Genomic DNA, 22,311 nt, shown 5'->3' with positions numbered 1-22,311 from the left:
GCGTGCACCATCATGCCCAGCTAATTTTTTTGTATTTTAGTAGAGATGGGGTTTCACCATGTTGGCCAGGATGGTCTCGACCTCCTGATCTCATGATCCGCCCGCCTCAGCCTCCCAAAGTGCTGGGATTACAGGTGTGAGCCACCACGCCCGGCCAGAACTCTTTTTCCTTCACTTCTTACTGGAATTGATTGTGCAAACCTTGTGTTTCTGATATTATCTATGTGAAATCACTGATACTGGGATATCAGAGCTGGGTTCCTTTTAGATTTGACTGAGAAAAATATATGTAATCATGGGTTGTTTATTATTTTTAAAGCATCATGGAGTAATTAATATCTGAAACATAAGGACATAAATTCATAAATAACAAATTGTATGAAGTATTATAAATGTTAGCACAGACTAAGTTCATAGAATTTTCCACAGAAATTGTAAACTTTTTCACTTAAAGCTGTGTGTACATAGGCCTTATTATAAATGGATTGTGACTCATCACGGAAGCAAAGCTCAACCTGTGGTTTCATGAAAATTGATGACCCACATCGATGTCTGTAAGACTATAACTATTGAAGAAAGAGACTGGGGAGAAGAAACTGTTTAAAATGCATAAAAATATTAGTCCTGACTATAAATACTGCAGCAAATTTATGAACTAATTCACAGATGGCAGGGGCATCAGCTATAGGGAATAGGGTTTTCAAACATCCTATTCCCAACCCAGCTATTCACCAGTTGAGGTAAAACAGACTATAAAATTAACTGTCAATAGCAGCACAAGAGCTATTCCCTGTGCTGGGGATGTGCAGCCCAGCACACGGATATAATACTTATCTCAGTGTGTCAGGAGTAAAGTGTATTTCTGAGCTGTCCTTGCCGCACTTACTGGACTGAGTAATAATAATTACAAATGTGATTCTAAATAACTGCTTTCTTTTTGATTTTACAAAAATGCCTACCTCATCAGAGCCATCTGCACAGTCAAAATCTCCATCACACCAGAACCTTGAAGAAACACAGTCCCCATTGGCACAGAGGAAATCTTTCAATGTACATGTCTGTGGCTCTGGGGACAGAAAAACAGCACAGGGTTATTCTATTATATGCAAGGGCATTGTAAAATTTATATGACATATGACATGAAGTAGCATTAAAGAAATAAAAAAGAGGTTAGTCAAACAGAACCAACATATTGTTTAGGAAAAGTCTCATGAAGTATCTATGGTACATAATATAATAATTTTTCAAATTTATTTTAAAATCATGAGTACAAAATGGCATGACCAAAACAAGTTGGATCAAAGATAAATGTTCTACTGTTTAATAAAAATAAATCAGCAAAGTAAAATTAAAAGCCTGAAAATGTACCTATTGTCATACTATAACAATGATCCTTTTTAGTTGTTGGAGTTCTATGTCATTCTACGTATTTACTTTAAGTAAGTATGACATTTTGTGACTCTCTGTACCTATGGGACTGCTTATTATTAACTGGGCAGTTAGTCTAGCCTTTGTATTTGACTTTTTATTATGTATTCTAAAAACATTCTAATTATTCAATTTTGTTCCCAGAAAATCTGGAGTTACTGGAACAAGAAGAGTATATAGGGATAATATTACACAAAGCTAGTTTGTAAGATTCTTCTTTAAAAACTGCACTTGTTTATGCTATTGTTTATTGTGCCCCATATCACTTGCCTGTCAATTTAGATAATTTAGCAGTTATTGATTTAATTATGCTGTCCCATATTCCACATAAGGCATAAGCCAAATACTAATGACTTACTACTTGGCTTAATTCCTATTGGAATATGTTTCATCTGGAAAATGAAGTAGGATTTTAGAAATTCATTCGTACAAGTAACCAATATGACTGCTGGATATCATCTCTTTTTTCATCTTTGTTCTCTAAACAGGACTGATATCTTACATGATGAAAGACCTCTTGTTTTCTCTATTCATTCCTTGTATTTGCAGCTCTATCACACATAATAATATTCTTACTGGGTCAAGAAGCAATAACTAACAGACATTAAGTTTAAGGAATATCCATATGATGCCTGATTTTCTGCACAAAGATTGTGAGTGAATCAGTCTGTATTTGGATTTTGCTCTACACGATCCCTTGGTTTCTACATAGAGAGTAACATCTTGATGGTTTGGTATCATGGGGGCTCCTACATTTCTATATAAAGAAACCCTTTCAGAGTCAGGCACGGCGGCTCATGCCTGTAATCCCAGCTCTTGGGAGGCCGAGGCAGGCAGATCAGTTGAGGTCAGGAATTCAAGACCAGCCTGGCCAATATGGCAAAACCCGACTCTACTAAAGATACAAAAATTAGCCTGACTTGGTGGTAGGCACCTGTAATCCCAGCTACTTGGGAGGCTGAGGTGGGATAATTGCTTGAATCTGGGAGACACAGGCTGCAGTAAGCTAAGATCGTGCCACTGCACTCCAGCCTGGACAATAAAGCAAGATTCTGCCTAAAACAAAAACAAAAACAAAAAAAAAAAAAAAAAAAGAAACCCTTTCAGAACGTTGGACTGGAAGAACTATAGAAAAAGCAGTGTGTGACAGCAAGCATTTCATTCTACTCTGCTACTTAGTTTAGTTTAAAACAAGACCTTCAAGGTATAAGACAAGGTGCCATTTGATAGAATGGGAAAATGCCCTTAAATGGATAATCTTCTCATGTCCCTACACTCCTTTGTTTAGTAGATGTGACAAAAGAAATTTCCCTTTTTGTTTTTAAAAGGTATTCACATAGATTATGCTTTCATCTTAAAAATAACTATTAATACTAATATTATTTATTATAACAATAATAATAATTATCCTCTACCAATTGCTTATTTCTTGTTAAGTACTAGGTAAAGTTAATGAAACGTACTTGAATTAACTCACCAATGAATTTTTATAACAACTCTCTAAGGAATGTGCTATACTTGCACCCCGTTTTAGATGCGTAAATTGAGGCACAGAGATAATAAGTAACGTACTTCAAATCACTGAGCGTGCAGAAGAGCTATTAATTGTACTTGAATCAAGACAACCTGATACCAGGGCCTGTACTTTTTCCTAGTAGGCTATATCATTGCTTCCCATACAACTGAGGAAAAAATAAGTGTCCACATATTACAGAGATTAACATTAAAGGCCTGGGAAGTCAAGTGACTTATCTAAGGTACATGGCTAGCAATATCTATTTTATTAATAAAAACAAGAGAAAACTCATATGCTCTTATCATCATTCCATACTGAAGCCATTTTGCCCTCCTGGTTGCAGACACATGCAGTTTTATTCTCAGAGGAAATAAATTATAGTGAAATATGTTCATTTTATTTAACAACGGAAAATAACAGCCAAAATTGTTTTAATGAAAAGAATAAAGAAAGTGTAAATTTAAAATATATCGTACTTACATGTTTAAAAACAGCAGAAGAAACATCTAATTTCATAGAATTGGGAGTTGTAGAATGGGACTAATTCTTCCTCTAATGTTCTAATTTGCCTTTATCCTATTTAAAAGTAAGTGTGCTCATCATATGCTAAACAGCAAAGGCTTCACAGGCCTTGACACACTTTGCTATACAAAGAGTTGAAAGTTGTTGATGTAGGTTAAAAAAGTTATCAAGCCAGTAGTTGAAAGCATTTACCCAAGAGTTCCACAGAATGCTCATTTTCTAGAGACTTTGTCCTAACATTATTAATTATTCTGCTTCAAAATGGCAGTAGAGAGGCTGAGAGATTTGCTGGGAAAAGCTTTTCCAGGGAAAGTGGAAATTCCACATGTTTCTATCATGTTTTTTAAAATGCCAGCAAATCTACTTCTGAATAATAATCGTGAATTTTTTATACATACACAAATACCATCAAGGAATAGGGTACCGAGTCTATTTCTAACCATCATTCATATACCTCAAAATCTTTTGCCACTAGATAGCTCAAAAAGAAAATCTCTTGAGGGAAATGTAATTTAGTTATCACGGAAAGTCCTAAGGAATTTTTCCTTATTGCTTATCTTACCTTTGATCTTTTTTGGATAAAGTAAAAGACCAATTTTCAGACTTTATCATGATACTATTTTTCTTGTGAAAGAGAAGAACAACAATAAAATGACTGTAGTAAAAGCTAACCCATCTGAAAAATAAAATTGGGTGTGACATTTTCCCCTGTATTTCTAAAATGCTATTTTCATGCTAATTTTTCTCTGATATTACCTATATTCCTGGACCAAGAGTAGATGAGGAACTCCACATGTGAACAATTAGCCAGGTTTTCCATAAACCTCATCTAGACAAGCCAGATTGGCAACCAAGAAGCTTTTGCAGGGTATGCTTTCCATGTTTCAGAAGGCTAATTGGGATTCTTCAATAAGAATAAAATATAAAGGGCCAAGTGCGGTGGCTCAAGCCTGTAATCCCAACATTTTGGGAGGTTGAGGTGGGCAGATAACCTGAGGTCAGGAGTTTGAGACCAGTCTGGCCAACATGGTGAAACCCCTTCTCCACTAAAAATACAAAAATTAGCTGGGCACCACCACGCACACCTGTAATTCCAGCTACTTAGGAGCTGAGGCAGGAGAATCACTTGAACCCAGGAGATGGAGGTTGCAGTGAGTCAAGATTGCACCAGCACCACTATACTCCACCCTGGGCAACAAAGTGAGACTCCCTCTCAAAAAAAAAGAAAATAGAACAAAATACAGGGGCATCATATAGACTGATTATTTACTTCAATACTGATTACTGATGGAGGCAAAAACATACAGCCACAGAATTGAAAAGAGCTTTGGAATTCATTTTACACAAAACTGAAGAAAATCATGTTCTGGAAATAAAAGTGGCTTTCAACACCATAGAGTAAATGGCAGAGCAGAAAGACTTGGACTTCAGTTTCTCTACTATCTTAAAAACTCTTGGTGATAAATTCAAAAGTTATATGAATGTCAATGTTAGCATTTGACAAGAATTTTTAGAATACAATTAGTATAACTTACACTCTATACAAATAATCTTCTGATAGAAATTCAGTGTGAAAGCACTAGAAATTCAAATAAGGTAGAAGCAGCTTGTCTATGTAAACCTAAATTTTAAATTACTTGTTATTTTAAAATCGATTGGATTTTTAGTTACTTCTTAATAATGTAAGGATATAAAGTTATTTATTTTGTAAATCAGTAATGTATATGGCATATATGACGTATTTTATTTTTTGTTGCTAAAGATAGTATAGATGTTGAGATTTCTCAATTATTTGCAAACTTCTGATCCAGATTACAAAATAACTCCAATGACAATGAGATTTTCTTGTTTTGAAGAGCAGAAAAAAATTGTTCAAGCAGTGTCCCTGCTGAACACTTAACGAGGGAAATGATAAGCAGAGGATGATAAAATGACAATGAACTAATTATCCTATGTAAATATAAAAATATAGAAAGCATATTAAGTTTAAAATGTAGTTGGCAGTTAATTGCCCCACTACTATTTGAACTCTTCCCATCTCTATCAGTGGACTATCTCCAACACAATTTAAAAAGTAAATGCATGAAATCAGATTCATAAACAAAGAAGACCAAAAGTGACTCTAAATTATGTTGCTGTTATTTTTCAGCTACAGTTTTGTGTTACATAATAACGTTTCCAACAACATACAGTGGTGGTGTCATAAATTATAATTTTTTAATGTTTAGATAGGCAAATACATACCATTGTGTTACAATTCCCTATAGTATTCAGTACAGTAACATGCTGTATAGGTTTGTAGCCTACAAGCAATTAGCTGAACCATATAGTTTAGGTGTGTAGTAGTCTGTACCATCTATGTTTGTGTAAGTACACTTGATGCTGTTCACACAATGACAAAATTGTCTAGCGACAAATTTCTCAAAATGCATCCCCACTGTTAAGCGACACATGATGATCTAGGTTGATTTATATGTCTGTGATATGTTTCACTACTTAATAATAGCTAACAATAACTGCCAAAGTGCATAACATTGATCAATACTATTTAGAAAATAGGACAACATATACCACAGACCTAATATTTTAGGACAGCGATGTGTGTGTGTGTGTGTGTGTGTGTGTGTCTGTGTTTACAATTATTTTAATATATAACAATTGTAAATATCTTGATAGATTTTAGTACAGCAATAGTATTTTCTTCTAAGGCTTGTTTCAATGTGACTAATATTTTGGTGCTCCCCAAATATATAACTGAATTATTTTCTCATTCTTTATTGACTAAATGTCTGCCTATGTAGAACTACTGTCAATGTCGAAAGCTTCCCATTTCTTCTGGCCTATTCAAAATAGCCTCTTGAAATCCTATTCAATTATCTAGACCCCTGGATCCAACCTCTTACATACTGTTACATGTTCAAAACATGTGAATATACTTTCATATTTGCCCTAACATACTCTGACACTCCTCTTACATGTGTAAAATGTGAACATACTCTTATACTTGTCCCATATATGCCTACTACTCTTCCATATTACAACTGTAAAATGCTTCATTCTTGTTCACTGTCATCTCTCCTCTGCAACTTCATCAATATGACTTGCCTTAGTCAACAAGCTCAGAGTGAACAGACACTAAAAGAGAACCACACATAATTGGGTATTTTATACTGAAATGCTTGATACTGCAACCACTTCCCTCACTTTTTCTTAAGGACACTGTGGCTACAGTGATTTATCACTGAGTTTCCACAGTGACAAGCGAGAGTAAGAGTCAATGTTCTTTCTCCTTGCTTTCTTGTGCCAAAGGCTGACTTTTAGATGTCAGTACAATGATATTCAGCCACTTAGAAAAACCCAGCAGACTCAGAAGCAGGTGAGCCCTTCCTTCTTCTCCTGTTTTTCTTATTATAAAAGTAGGCTAACTTCTCACATAGATTCAACTACCCCCTGAATAAAAGTTCTCCAAGACATGTCTTCAGAGTTGGCCTCTCATCCACCCTCTTCTGCTTTCAACATCCTTCCATTATAAGGCATTTGCTCTCAGTTACCTTATTGATGATTAACACCAAATATATCAAGAAAAAATCTAAGTAGACATTTGTACACTTAAGTTCTGGTTCATAAATAAGCAGAAAATATATGCATAATTGTGGGGGGATTTTTTGTATTTATGCTTCTATCCCTACCAGCTCCACCCCATCAGAATTTTACTTTAATCATTAAGTAGATCAGAGAACTTCCATACATAGTTTTTAAAAACTGGTGTTTAGAGAAATCTAAAACTCTATTGACTCTCTGCAGTGCTCTTTATCTTTCTAAAGACTATGACCTGTTAGAAGATATGTATGTAAAGAGGGAGTTATAAAAGTTTCTATATGCAGGATATTCTATAATCACAATAATCCGGAGATTTCATGCTTAATATACTTCATTCCCAAAGACAGGTCAGATTAAGTTGTGAAAGTTATCCAAAACATTAGTTGGTACTTTGCAAGCCAAATATCTGAGTGGTTTATTCAGGCTTTCACTCTACTAATTATATGCTTTCATATAACGTATTCCTATGTAGATTTAGTCTTCTGCCTCTGGGGAAATGAATGCTCTTAGTCCAATGAGATGTCTGCAAGAATAGACACTATCATTATTAATCTGCATTAAGTCTTCTTGGAAGTACCAGACATAAATATTTAATAAATGGAATTTGATTATTATGTTATTTTAAACATGCTTGTGTAGCTTTCTTTGTTTAAATGACAGTGTATAAAAGTGCCAATAAGAAATATACTCAGACCGAATGTGGCCAGCTCACGCCTTTAATCCGCACACATTGGGAGGCCGGGGTTTATCGCCTGGGCCCAAGAGTTAGCGATCAGCCTGGACAACATGGCAAGATCCCATCTCTACAAATTATAAAGAAAAGAAAACTAGCCAGGTGTGGTGGCATGCTTCCATAGTCGCAGCTGGAAGGCTGAGGTGGGAGGAACACCTGATCCTGGGAGATCAAGGCTACAGTAAGTCGTGATCATGCCACTGCTCTCCAGCCTGAGCAACAGAGTGAGACCTTGTCTCAAAAAATACATACGTATTTTTTGGTCTCAGTATTTAAGGTCTCAGTATATGTATTTCAGTATATATATATATATTCTGAAATAAATGCTACAATCTGGAGATACTGTCAAAATTTTATATAACTGCCATACTCTTCAGAAAGTAAAATTTTGGGATAATTATTATTTTTAAATGTATTATATAAAAATGGAGAAGACAGATGGTAACAATAGTGTTATTCTATTTTCAGAGAAATGCATCCTGAATATATAAGGTGTTGACTACCCTAGAGAGAATAAGTGATATTTCACTGAAATATGCTCATGGGTGAATTTGTAGTGTAAAAGGATTTGAGACTGAAATGAAATGACTACCATTTGTTAAAGAATGAGATGTTTTACAGTGACTCCACATCATTCAGCTCATTGTGTGAACTTGCATCAACGGTTTCCTTCGTTGCCTACTAAGGGTTTGCATTAAACCTCATGATAGTTTCCTACCAATTGTGAGAACTGTAACAAAATAACTCTCAGGATAAGTATTTCGATAATTCTACCATTTGAGATTCAGGTCAATGTAGTCTGAATATTCTCATCCAAATGTGAATATACGTATAAAAATGTGAGCCATAAGACAGACAGGTTCAAATGTATACCTTAACAGAATTAAAAATTGCCATCCTGCTTATGGAATGGGCTGTCAAGCTCATAACATTATTAGGAAGAGTTACTTACTACAGTTTTCTTCATCTGAGTTATCACTGCAGTCATTTTGGCTATCACACCGCCAGTGATCTGGAATACAGTTGTTGTTTTTACACTGGAATTCATGAGGTCCACAAGTCTTTTTATCTGTAATGGAAAGAACCAGAGTTTGCATTGTAGATTTCCATGAAGACATCCCTCACAATGTCCTGACTGCCATGACAAGTCCATGGCATATAATGTTTCCTTAATTCAGTTACTAAGAAGCATCCTTAGGAAAAATTGAAGGCAAGTGCTAAGGAAAATCTATTTTTTGGTCTTGTTTTATGTTGTTATTGTTCATGCTTTCACTGTGAGCTAATTAGGAAGAAACCGATTGGACCATCCAAGCAAAGTCAACACAAATCAGTTTTCAAAAAATCAAAATTGGCCGGGCATGGTGGCTCATGCCTGTAATCCCAGCACTTTGGACAGTTGTCCTTCATTTAGGACACATCCTCTCTTCTCCACCCTGTATTTCTGCTATAAAGCAACAAAATATATGGTTATTATTACAATTCTACGGTTGTCATCTTGTGTTTCTCCCTAAGGAGCTCTTATTCATAATCGATCTGTGATTAGCTGCTCTTTCTAAATCCTGGCCACTGCCCACTCACAAACTCATTGGTTATCATAATGTTTCATATGTGTATAGAGTTTGAATATTAATTATGGGCCATCTCACATGAACCTTTAAACAATTCCACTGAGTACCAGGAAAAGTATTAACTAGCCTTTCACTTTACAGATGGTGAAATAAAAACTTTTGGAAATTTAGGAACTTAATACATTTTCACTATCATTAAATGGCACAGCCAATATAAAAGAAGTGTGCTTCCACTCCTGATCTAGCGCTATTTACAACAAATGTAACTTACATGTATATCAGCTAGAATCAGAAAGCATGTAATAAGAATTTATTTAAAATTTAAATCATATGTATTAAAACTATAATATTGAACTATTTATAGCTAAAACAGTGCTCCATTAAACCTTAATGTGCATACATATAAGTCATTTGGGAATTTTGCTATAATGGAAATTGAGATTCAGTAGGTCTGGGTTTCTAACGAGCTGGCTGGCAATAATATTGCCTTTTGTCTATGAAACACACTGAATAGCAAGATTCTGGAGTAACAAAATTATGAATTAAATAACATTAAAATGATAAAATTATAAGCCTCAATACACAATCTAGAACACATTTCCCTTTCATGTACTCAGATAAACTACTTATCATCCATACTAGAGATGGACAGTGAAGTGCTTCCAGTCTCAGACTAGTAAAACAAATCAGCTAAAGGAGTGGGTAAGTTATTGGTGGTGGTTCTTACGCTTTACTTTAAAATGCAACTTATAGAATTCAGACTCAAATACATAAAAAAAAAAACAAAGTGATTCTTCCCATCCATGAGTAGGGATGTTCTTTTATTTGTTTGTGTCCTCTTTTACTTTGTTGACCAGTGGTTTGTAGTTTTCCTTGGATGGGATCTAATTAAACTAAAGAGGTTCTGCACAAAAAAAAATAAAATAAAATAAAATAACTACCATCAGAGCGAACACACAACCTACAGAATGGGAGAAAACTTTTGCAACCTACCCATCTGACAAAGGGCTAATATCCAGCATCTATAAATAACTTAAACAAATTTACAAGAAAATCAACCCCATCAAAAAGTGGGCAAAGGATATGAACACACTTCTCAAAAGAAGACATATATGCAGCCAACAGACACATGAAAAAATGCTCATCATCACTGGCCATCAGAGAAATGCAAATCAAAACCACCATGAGATACCATCTCACACAGTTAGAATGGCGATCATTAAAAAGTCAGGAAACAACAGGTGCTGGAGAGGATGTGGAGAAATAGGAACACTTTTACACTGTTGCTGGGACTGTAAACTAGTTCAACCATTGTGGAAGACAGTGTGGTGATTCCTCAAGGATCTAGAACTAGAAATACCAGTTGACCCAGTGATCCTATTACTGGGTATATACCCAAAGGATTATAAATCATGCTGCTATAAAGACACATACACACGTAATGTTTATTGCGGCACTATTCACAATAGCAAAGACTTGGAACCAACCCAAATGTCCATCAATGGTAGACTGGATTAAGAAAATGTGGCGGGGGGTGGAGCAAGATGGCCGAATAGGAACAGCTCCAGTCTCCAACTCCCAGCGCGAGCGACACAGAAGACCGGTGATTTCTGCATTTTCAACTGAGGTACTGGGTTCATCTCACTGGGGAGTGCCGGACGATCGGTGTTGGTCAGCTGCTGCAGCCCGACCAGCGAGAGCTGAAGCAGGGCGAGGCACTGCCTCACCTGGGAAGCGCAAGGGGGAAGGGAATCCCTTTTCCTAGCCAGGGGAACTGAGACACACAACACCTGGAAAATCGGGTAACTCCCACCCCAATACTGCGCTTTAAGCAAACAGGCACACCAGGAGATCATATCCCACACCTGGCCGGGAGGGTCCCACGCCCACGGAGCCTCCCTCATTGCTAGCACAGCAGTCTGTGATCTACCGGCAAGGCAGCAGCGAGGCTGGGGGAAGGGCGCCCGCCATTGCTGAGGCTTAAGTAGGTAAACAAAGCTGCTGGGAAGCTCGAACTGGGTGGAGCTCACAGCAGCTCAAGGAAACCTGCCTGTCTCTGTAGACTCCACCTCTGGGGACAGGGCAATAACAAACACAGCCGAAACCTCTGCAGATGCAAACGACTCTGTCTGACAGCTTTGAAGAGAGCAGTGGATCTCCCAACACGGAGGTTGAGATCTGAGAAGGGACAGACTCCTTGCTCAAGTGGGTCCCTGACCCCTGAGAAGCCTAACTGGGAGACATCCCCCACTAGGGGCAGTCTGACACCCCACACCTCACAGGGTGGAGTACACCCCTGAGAGGAAGCTTCCAAAGCAAGAATCAGACAGGTACACTCGCTGTTCAGAAATATTCTATCTTCTGCAGCCTCTGCTGCTGATACCCAGGCAAACAGGGTCTGGAGTGGACCTCAAGCAATCTCCAACAGACCTACAGCTGAGGGTCCTGACTGTTAGAAGGAAAACTATCAAACAGGAAGGACACCTACACCAAAACCCCATCAGTACATCACCATCATCAAAGACCAGAGGCAGATAAAACCACAAAGATGGGGAAAAAGCAGGGCAGAAAAGCTGGAAATTCAAAAAATAAGAGCGCATCTCCCCCGGAAAAGGAGCGCAGCTCATCGCCAGCAACGGATCAAAGCTGGACGGAGAATGACTTTGACGAGATGAGAGAAGAAGGCTTCAGTCCATCAAATTTCTCAGAGCTAAAGGAGGAATTACGTACCTAGCGCAAAGAAACTAAAAATCTTGAAAAAAAAGTGGAAGAATTGATGGCTAGAGTAATTAATGCAGAGAAGGTCATAAACGAAATGAAAGAGATGAAAACCATGACACAAGAAATACGTGACAAATGCACAAGCTTCAGTAACAGACTCGATCAACTGGAAGAAAGAGTATCTGCGATTGAGGATCAAATGAATGAAATGAAGCGAGAAGAGAAACTAAAAGAAAAAAGAAGAAAAAGAAATGAACAAAGCCTGCAAGAAGTATGGGATTATGTAAAAAGACCAAATCTACGTCTGATTGGGGTGTCTGAAAGTGAGGGGGAAAATGGAACCAAGTTGGAAAACACTCTTCAGGATATCATCCAGGAGAAATTCCCCAACCTAGTAGGGCAGGCCAACATTCAAATCCAGGAAATACAGAGAACGCCACAAAGATACTCCTCCAGAAGAGCAACTCCAAGACACATAATTGCCAGATTCACCAAAGTTGAAATGAAGGAAAAAATCTTAAGGGCAGCCAGAGAGAAAGGTCGGGTTACCCACAAAGGGAAGCCCATCAGACTAACAGCAGATCTCTCGGCAGAAACTCTACAAGCCAGAAGAGAGTGGGGGCCAATATTCAACATTCTTAAAGAAAAGAATTTTAAACCCAGAATTTCATATCCAGCCAAACTAAACTTCATAAGTGAAGGAGAAATAAAATCCTTTACAGATAAGCAAATGCTTAGAGATTTTGTCACCACTAGGCCTGCCTTACAAGAGACCCTGAAGGAAGCACTAAACATGGAAAGGAACAACTGGTACCAGCCATTGCAAAAACATGCCAAAATGTAAAGACCATCGAGGCTAGGAAGAAACTGCCTCAACTAACGAGCAAAATAACCAGTTAATATCATAATGGCAGGATCAAGTTCACACATAACAATCTTAACCTTAAATGTAAATGGACTAAATGCTCCAATTAAAAGACACAGACTGGCAAACTGGATAAAGAGTCAAGACCCATCAGTCTGCTGTATTCAGGAGACCCATCTCACACGCAGAGACATACATAGGCTCAAAATAAAGGGATGGAGGAAGATTTACCAAGCAAATGGAGAACAAAAAAAAGTGGGGGTTGCAATACTAGTCTCTGATAAAACAGACTTTAAACCATCAAAGATCAAAAGAGACAAAGAAGGCCATTACATAATGGTAAAGGGATCAATTCAACAGGAAGAGCTAACTATCCTAAATATATATGCACCCAATACAGGAGCACCCAGATTCATAAAGCAAGTCCTTAGAGACTTACAAAGAGACTTAGACTCCCATACAATACTAATGGGAGACTTCAACACCCCACTGTCAACATTAGACAGATCAACGAGACAGAAAGTTAACAAGGATATCCAGGAATTGAACTCATCTCTGCAGCAAGCCGACCTAATAGACATCTATAGAACTCTCCACCCCAAATGAACAGAATATACATTCTTCTCAGCACCACATCATACTTACTCCAAAATCGACCACGTAATTGGAAGTAAAGCACTCCTCAGCAAATGTACAAGACCAGAAATTATAACAAACTGTCTCTCAGACCACAGTGCAATCAAACTAGAACTCAGGACTAAGAAACTCAATCAAAACCGCTCAACTACATGGAAACTGAACAACCTGCTCCTGAATGACTACTGGGTACATAATGAAATGAAGGCAGAAATAAAGATGTTCTTTGAAACCAATGAGAACAAAGATACAACATACCAGAATCTCTGGGACACATTTAAAGCAGTGTGTAGAGGGAAATTTATAGCACTAAATGCCCACAAGAGAAAGCTGGAAAGATCTAAAATTGACACTCTAACATCACAATTAAAAGAACTAGAGAAGCAAGAGCAAACACATTCGAAAGCTAGCAGAAGGCTAGAAATAACTAAGATCAGAGCAGAACTGAAGGAGATAGAGACACAAAAAACCCTCCAAAAAATCAATGAATCCAGGAGTTGGTTTTTTGAAAAGATCAACAAAATTGACAGACCACTAGCAAGACTAATAAAGAAGAAAAGAGAGATGAATCAAATCAACGCAATTAAAAATGATAAAGGGAATATCACCACCGACCCCACAGAAATACAAACTACCATCAGAGAATACTATAAACACCTCTACGCAAACAAACTGGAAAATCTAGAAGAAATGGATAATTTCCTGGACACTTACACTCTTCCAAGACTAAACCAGGAAGAAGTTGAATCCCTGAATAGACCAATAGCAGGCTCTGAAATTGAGGCAATAATTAACAGCCTACCAACCAAAAAAAGTCCAGGACCAGATGGATTCACAGCTGAATTCAACCAGAGGTACAAGGAGGAGTTGGTACCATTCCTTCTGAAACTATTCCAATGAATAGAAAAAGAGGGAATCCTCCCTAACTCATTTTATGAGGCCAACATCATCCTGATACCAAAGCCTGGCAGAGACACAACAAAAAAGAGAATTTTAGACCAATAACCCTGATGAACATCGATGCAAAAATCCTCAATAAAATACTGGCAAACCGGATTCAGCAACATATCAAAAAGCTTATCCACCATGATCAAGTGGGCTTCATCCCTGGGATGCAAGGCTGGTTCAACATTCGCAAATCAAAAAACATAATCCAGCATATAAACAGAACCAAAGACAAGAACCACATGATTATCTCAATAGATGCAGAAAAGGCTTTTGACAAAATTCAACAGCCCTTCATGCTAAAAACGCTCAATAAATTCGGTATTGATGGAACGTACCTCAAAATAATAACAGCTATTTATGACAAACACACAGCCAATATCATACTGAATGGGCAAAAACTAGAACCATTCCCTTTGAAAACTGGCACAAGACAGGGATGCCCTCTCTCACCACTCCTATTCAACATAGTGTTGGAAGTTCTGGCTAGGGCAATCAGGCAAGAGAAAGAAATCAAGGGTATTCAGTTAGGAAAAGAAGAAGTCAAACTGTCCCTGTTTGCAGATGACATGATTGTATATTTAGAAAACCCCATTGTCTCAGCCCAAAATCTCCTTAAGCTGATAAGCAACTTCAGCAAAGTCTCAGGATACAAAATTAATGTGCAAAAATCACAAGAATTCTTATACACCAGTAACAGACAAACAGAGAGCCAAATCAGAAATGAACTTCCATTCACAATTGCTTCAAAGAGTATAAAATACCTAGCAATCCAACTTCCAAGGGATGTAAAGGACCTCTTCAAGGAGAGCTACAAACCACTGCTCAGTGAAATCAAAGAGGACACAAACAAATGGAAGAACATACCATGCTCATGGATAGGAAGAATCAATATCGTGAAAATGGCCATACTGCCCAAGGTAATTTATAGATTCAATGCCATCCCCATCAAGCTCCCAATGAGTTTCTTCACAGAATTGGAAAAAACTGCTTTAAAGTTCATATGGAACCAAAAAAGAGCCCGCATCTCCAAGACAATCCTAAGTCAAAAGAACAAAGCTGGAGGCATCACGCTACCTGACTTCAAACTATACTACAAGGCTACAGTAACCAAAACAGCATGGTACTGGTACCAAAACAGAGATATAGACCAATGGAACAGAACAGAGTCCTCAGAAATAATACCACACATCTACAGCCATCTGATCTTTGACAAACCTGAGAGAAACAAGAAATGGAGAAAGGATTCCTTATTTAATAAATTGTGCTGGGAAAATTGGCTAGCCATAAGTAGAAAGCTGAAACTGGATCCTTTCCTTACTCCTTATACGAAAATTAATTCAAGATGGATTAGAGACTTAAATGTTAGACCTAATACCATAAAAATCCTAGAGGAAAACCTAGGTAGTACCATTCAGGACATAGGCATGGGCAAAGACTTCATGTCTAAAACACCAAAAGCAACGGCAGCAAAAGCCAAAATTGACAAATGGGATCTCATTAAATTAAAGAGCTTCTGCACAGCAAAAGAAACTACCATCAGAGTGAACAGGCAACCTACAGAATGGGAGAAAATTTTTGCAATCTACTCATCTGACAAAGGGCTAATATCCAGAGCCTACAAAGAACTCAAACAAATTTACAAGAAAAAAACAAACAACCCCATCAAAAATTGGGCAAAGGATATGAAGAGACATTTCTCAAAAGAAGACATTCATACAGCCAACAGACACATGAAAAAATGCTCATCATCACTGGCCATCAGAGAAATGCAAATCAAAACCACCATGAGATACCATCTCACACCAGTTAGAATGGCGATCATTAAAAAGTCAGGAAACAACAGGTGCTAGAGAGGATGTGGAGAAATAGGAACACTTTTACACTGTTGGTGGGATTGTAAACTAGTTTCACCAGTATGGAAAACAGTATGGCGATTCCTCAAGGATCTAGAACTAGATGTACTATATGACCCAGCCATCCCATTACTGGGTATATACCCAAAGGATTATAAATCATGCTGCTATAAAGCCACATGCACACGTATGTTTATTGCAGCACTATTCACAATAGCAAAGACTTGGAATCAACCCAAATGTCCATCAGTGACAGATTGGATTAAGAAAATGTGGCACATATACACCATGAATACTATGCAGCCATAGGGACATGAATGCAGCTGGAAACCATCATTCTTAGCAAACTATCACAAGAACAGAAAACCAAACACCGCATGTTCTCACTCATAGGTGGGAACTGAACAATAAGATCACTTGGACTCAGGAAGGGGAACATCACACACAGGGGCCTATCATGGGGAGGGGGGAGGGGGGAGGGATTGCATTGGGAGTTATACCTGATATAAATGATGAGTTGATGGGTGCAGCACACCAACATGGCACAAGTATACATATGTAACAAACCTGCACGTTATGCACATGTACCCTACAACTTAAAGTATAATAATAATAAATAAATTTAAAAAAAAAAAAAAAGAAAGAAAATGTGGCACATATACAACATGGAACACTATGTAGCCACAAAAAAGGACGACTTCATATCCTTTGTAGGGACATGGACAAAGCTGGAAACCATCATTCTGAGCAAACTATCACAAGGACAGAAAACCAAACACTGCATATTCTCACTCATAGGTGGGAACTGAACAATGAGAACAGATGGACATGGGGCGGGGAACGTCACACACCAGGGCCTGTTGTGGGGTAGGGGGAAGGGGGAGGGATAGCATTAGGAGAAATACCTAATGTAAATGACGAGTTAATGGGTGCAGCACACCAACATGGCACATGTATACATATGTAACAAACTTGCACATTGTACACATGTACCTTAGAACTTGAAGTATAATAATAATAATAATAAAAAAGAAAGCAAAAGTGACTTAGGTATACTTACGAAAATTAAATACTGAACATCTATTGAGGATCCACCCTAACTCTTGACTAAGCATTTTCATACACAGGATCACATCTAATCCTCATAATATTTTTAAGAAGTATTATTATATGTATTTAAACATATGAGGAAAATAACTCTCAAAACACTTAATTTGTCCAATCTCACAAATATGTTAAATGGCAAAGGAGGAATTTATATCCAGCTCCAGCTTCAACAACATTTTATTAGAAAAATTCTTATGATAGATTTCAAATGCATTTTTCTACTTAAAAAAAAAAAAAAAAGTGTTGTCTGAATTTCTCTTCTTCCGTTCCTTCCTGCCTGCTAATAATTATTCAGAATGTAACTTATGTCAGGTGCAATGTTTTCTGCCTTATATTATATCCACCTTGTCTGTGTTATATTTAACTTTAGGTTAAAAATTTGGCCTAAATTTCACGAAATTTCTAATGTAACATTCTACACACAATCAGGAAATATGTTAGACTGAATGACCACTGAAAATAGGTTTTGAACTGAACAATTTGGATGTCTATTTTATTTTCCAGTTAAAATAAACTCTGAAAATACTGCTCTATGTATAAATATTAGTCTTATTTACTCCTTGCATGTATTACTTGTACTATTTTTTTTTCTTTTTGGAGATGGAGTCTCACTCTATCCTGCAGGATGGAGTGCAGTGGCGTGATCTTGGCTCCCTGAACCTCCACTTCCCTGGTTCAAGTGATTCTCCTGCCTTAGCCTTCCGAGCAGCCAGGATGATACGTGCACACCACCATGTCTGGCTAATTTTTGTATTTTTAGTAGAGACTGGGTTTCGCCATGTAGGCCAGGCTGGTCGTGAACCTCTGACCTCAGGTGATCCGTCTGTCTCGGCTTCACAATGTGTTGGGATTACAGGTGCGAGTCACCACTCCCGGGCCGCTTGTACTATTTTTAAATAATGTCTTAAAATTTTAGAATATAAGAAAATAAGAAAGATCAGACTAGACCAGAAAAATAGCCCATGTAATCCAGTTTTATAACACTAATTCTCAGCATAACAATTCTCCTTGACTGCCAAAGGTTAGTATTTGGTACTGACAATCAATTTATTCCTAAATCCCTTTTGTATTTTTTTCTATATTTAAACATTTGTATCATAGTTTGTGTTTAAAAATATCTGCACCTATTTCTTGACAAAAACAAGTTAGAGTTCATTGCTAAAATTTCCTTTTGGGGAGTGAAGACAGAGTAATGCAGGAAACATTAATTGCCTTATGTAAAGTTATACAAATTTTATGTTTCCAGGTTATTTAAGTTTTTTGATCCATGAAATTACTTGTAAAAATTCCAAATACAAACTACACAGCATTGTTCTGCATTTCAAACCTCCCTTGAGGTGTGTGTGTGTGTGTGCGCGCGCACACACACACACACACACAGAGACAAATTTTAGAGGGGGGACTGTATGAGTAAGGCCTAAAACATCGGTTCTCAAATTGGTTATACATTAAAATCACTTGGGGAACTTTAAAATATCTCTTTGCCCAAACCATATCCCATATCAAATCAATATCTGGGGTATGATCCAGACATCAGTATTCATTAAAGCTAGTCTATGATTCCAATGAGAAACCAGAATTAAAAATCACTGGCTCAAAAAACTGATATAAAACAGAACATATATATTTCCACATTATATTACCTCCAGAGTTAATATAAAATGCTCACAATATATAATGTTTTACATTAGTTTATATTGTTAAATGAAATTCAAATAGCTCATTACTCCCCTTTTCAAGTGTTGGAGAAAGTATGGAGTAAGTATGGAGAAAACAAATATAGTATGTAGAAACTTGTTTTCATTTTAAACATATTATCACATAATATATGTGATACTAGTAATAAATTTGATTCTCCCAGAAAGGTAAGATGAGAGACTTTCAAATAAGAGAATTATATGTAGTGTATAATGTAATACTATTGGTGTTTGCATACGGATGGGATATTTCTGAAAAGGGATTTAAAAATCTAGCACTAGGGATGCCTCTCGGAGCAAGACATGGAAAACTGAAATAGAAAACAACAGTGGGAATGAAATTTAAATTTCTCTTTAGACCCAAATGAATCTACTAACTACTGCAAGTAATAAGTAAATTTAAGAAGGTAATAGAATGTACGATCAATATATAAATTTAATTGTATTTTTATATGTTAGCAATAAACAAAAATGAAACAAATTGACAATGGCATCAATGAAAAAACACATGCTTATGCATAAATCTAGCCAAATTTATGTATGATCTTTATACTGAAGACTACAAAACATTGCTGAGAAAAATTGAATAATGCCTAAGAAATGCAGATACATATCATGTTTATGGATTAGAAAACTGAAAATTGTTTAAAATGTTCATTTTTTCCAAAGTTTTATGTATATATAATCATATATATATAAAATTACTTTAATCAATGTCAAATTACAGCAAGTTTTTTTTTGAAGAAATAGATAAGATTGTTTAGATTGATGTAGAATTACATGGAAAAGGCTGCGCATGGTGGTGGCTCACGCCTGTAATCCCAGCATTTTGGGAGCCCGAGGCTGGTGGATCACGAGGTCAGGAGTTCGAGATCAGCGTGGCCAACTGATTGAAATCCCGTCTCTACTAAAAAATATGAAAATTAGCTGGGTGTGGTGGCATGTGCCTGCAGTCCCAGCTACTTCGGAAGCTGAGGCAGGAGAATCACTTGAACTCGGGAGACATAGGTTACAGTGAGCCATGCCGTGCCATTGCACTCCAGCCTAGGTGACAAGAGTGAGACTCTGTGTAAAAAACAAATAAACAAACAAACAAACAAAAAAGAAAAACATGGAAATGCAAAGGTTGTAGAATAATCAAACATTTCTTGGAAAAGAAAAATTAAGCTGGAGAATTTACAGTACTTGGCTGTAAGACTTACTATAAAGCTACAGTAATCAAAATAATGTACTATTGGAAAAAATGAATTAAAAAATTAGTAATGTCAATGGAGTTTTGATAAAGGCCTCTAGTCAATTTAATGAAGAAAGGCAAGTCTTTTAAAACAAATATTGCTAAAACAAGTGGTTATCTCTATAAAAAAGCATAAATCTCCATCCCCTGCCATACATAAAAAAAAATCTGAGAGTATAAACATAATGTAAAATTTCTAGAGTATAGGAAAATACTCTTATAATGTTGGAAAAGATAAGGGTTACTTGGAAAGGCATCAAAACAAAAAGCATTCACAGTAAAATAAAAAAAAAAATGACAAATTTAGACTTCAACACAATTAAAATGTTTTGGTCTTTAAAAGACACCATTAACCAACTGAAGAGATGAGGGACATATCATTAAATAATGAGACTTATCACATACATATCTTAGAAAGGACTTATTCAGAATACATAAAAATTCTTATATTTGTATATAATATAAGCCTACCCACTTGCAGGCAAACACTTGAACAGAAACCTCCCCCCCCACACACAAAACATATTTGAGTAGCAAATAAAGGTTCTCAAAATCATTAGTCATCGAGCTAATGCAAATGAAAACTACAATGAGATACCACTATATATTTACTGGAATTACTGAAATCAAAAAGGCCATATCTAATTTTTATGAGAATATGGAGGACCTAGACTCTCTTGCTGGTTTTCATAAAGGTAAACATATCTACCATGTGACTCAGCAGTTTTACTTGTAGGTATTCACCAAATAAAAATAAAAGTAAATATTTATAAAACTAATTTGTATAAGACATGTTATTGCTATAACCTTTCTGATTATGATAAGCAACCTTATCATAACTATTAACTACTAAATCATTCAAATTGGAATATATTCATAAAATTGAATATTACCCAAGAATAAAAAAACTAAATTCTTAACATACAATATGTCAAAAATATTTTTGACAGCATTAAAAAATATTTGACAGCATTATGCAAATGAAAAAGCCACAAGCAAAATAATGGATATCATATCTATGTATATAAAATCCAAATACAAACAAAACTAATCCATGGTGATAGAAGAATTAGTGGATGTGAAGAGGAGTGTTTGGGAAATTGATTGAAAAGAGCATCAGGGAAGTGTCTGCCTAGAAGAAAATTTCTGTATCTTCTTTTGGGTGTGTGTTACATATTGTATACAGTAGAAGAAAACCATCAAACTGAATAAGATCTGTGCATTTCATTTTGTTTTAATTAAAAATTACCTTGCTATTAGAATTGCAAGGAGTTTTAAAAATCCCAAATAATTACACCACGATAAAATATTATTCATGTAGTCCCTGAATACTTAGGTATTATCAGCATGGAAAGGTAGTATGAGTTACAGAGAATTGCCTGTAAAAACAAAACAAAACAAAAGCAAAAACAAACTTCCTTAGAGCCTCAGAATTTAAGCCCCAGAATTTAAATGCTTTATATTAATTAACTATAAGCAATAGAAAAAAGAAAAAGTACATATATTTTTTTCAAGAGATTTATTTATTTGACATTTGAGGCTACCATGTTTTTATTCTGTTTCATAATTAAAATGAAACAGAATTATTCTATTTATGCTCATCAATCATGTAAGTTTTAAGGTATTCTCAAAATTTTGCACGTATTCTAAAGTAATAGAAAACATACCATGGCTGGAGTAAGACTGTCTGGATTCAAGTTGCTACTTCCCTGTTTCATCATGTAGCATTGAACAAATGATCGAACTGTGCTGAGATTCAGTCTCAATGATAATAAAAGAGGAATATGAATATCCTACACATGTGAAAGGAAAATAAATCTCAGGACCCTAAAATCACTAAGACAAGGGAAAAGTCAAGCTGAGAATTACATCAGGCAAACCTG

General features: G+C 36.4%; 1 protein-coding gene across 3 annotated transcripts in view; it reads right to left on the bottom strand.

Annotated features, from left to right (window-relative positions):
* Window positions 1-22,311, bottom strand: part of LRP1B (LDL receptor related protein 1B) — a 1,933,102-nt gene that overhangs the window by 148,951 nt on the left and 1,761,840 nt on the right. For all 3 annotated transcript variants that reach the window (XM_050752792.1, XM_050752793.1, XM_050752794.1), the window contains exons 67-68: window positions 8,752-8,868; window positions 960-1,066 (exon numbers count right to left, since the gene is read on the bottom strand). In XM_050752792.1, the coding sequence (XP_050608749.1) occupies window positions 960-1,066; window positions 8,752-8,868 (224 nt within the window). The remainder of the gene's footprint in view (window positions 1-959; window positions 1,067-8,751; window positions 8,869-22,311) is intronic.

The sequence above is a fragment of the Macaca thibetana genome, chromosome 12 (assembly GCF_024542745.1).
Source record: "Macaca thibetana thibetana isolate TM-01 chromosome 12, ASM2454274v1, whole genome shotgun sequence".
Lineage (NCBI taxonomy): Eukaryota > Metazoa > Chordata > Mammalia > Primates > Cercopithecidae > Macaca > Macaca thibetana.
The sequence above is the reverse complement of the archived record's forward strand: the minus strand, read 5'-3'. Positions and strand labels throughout refer to the sequence as shown.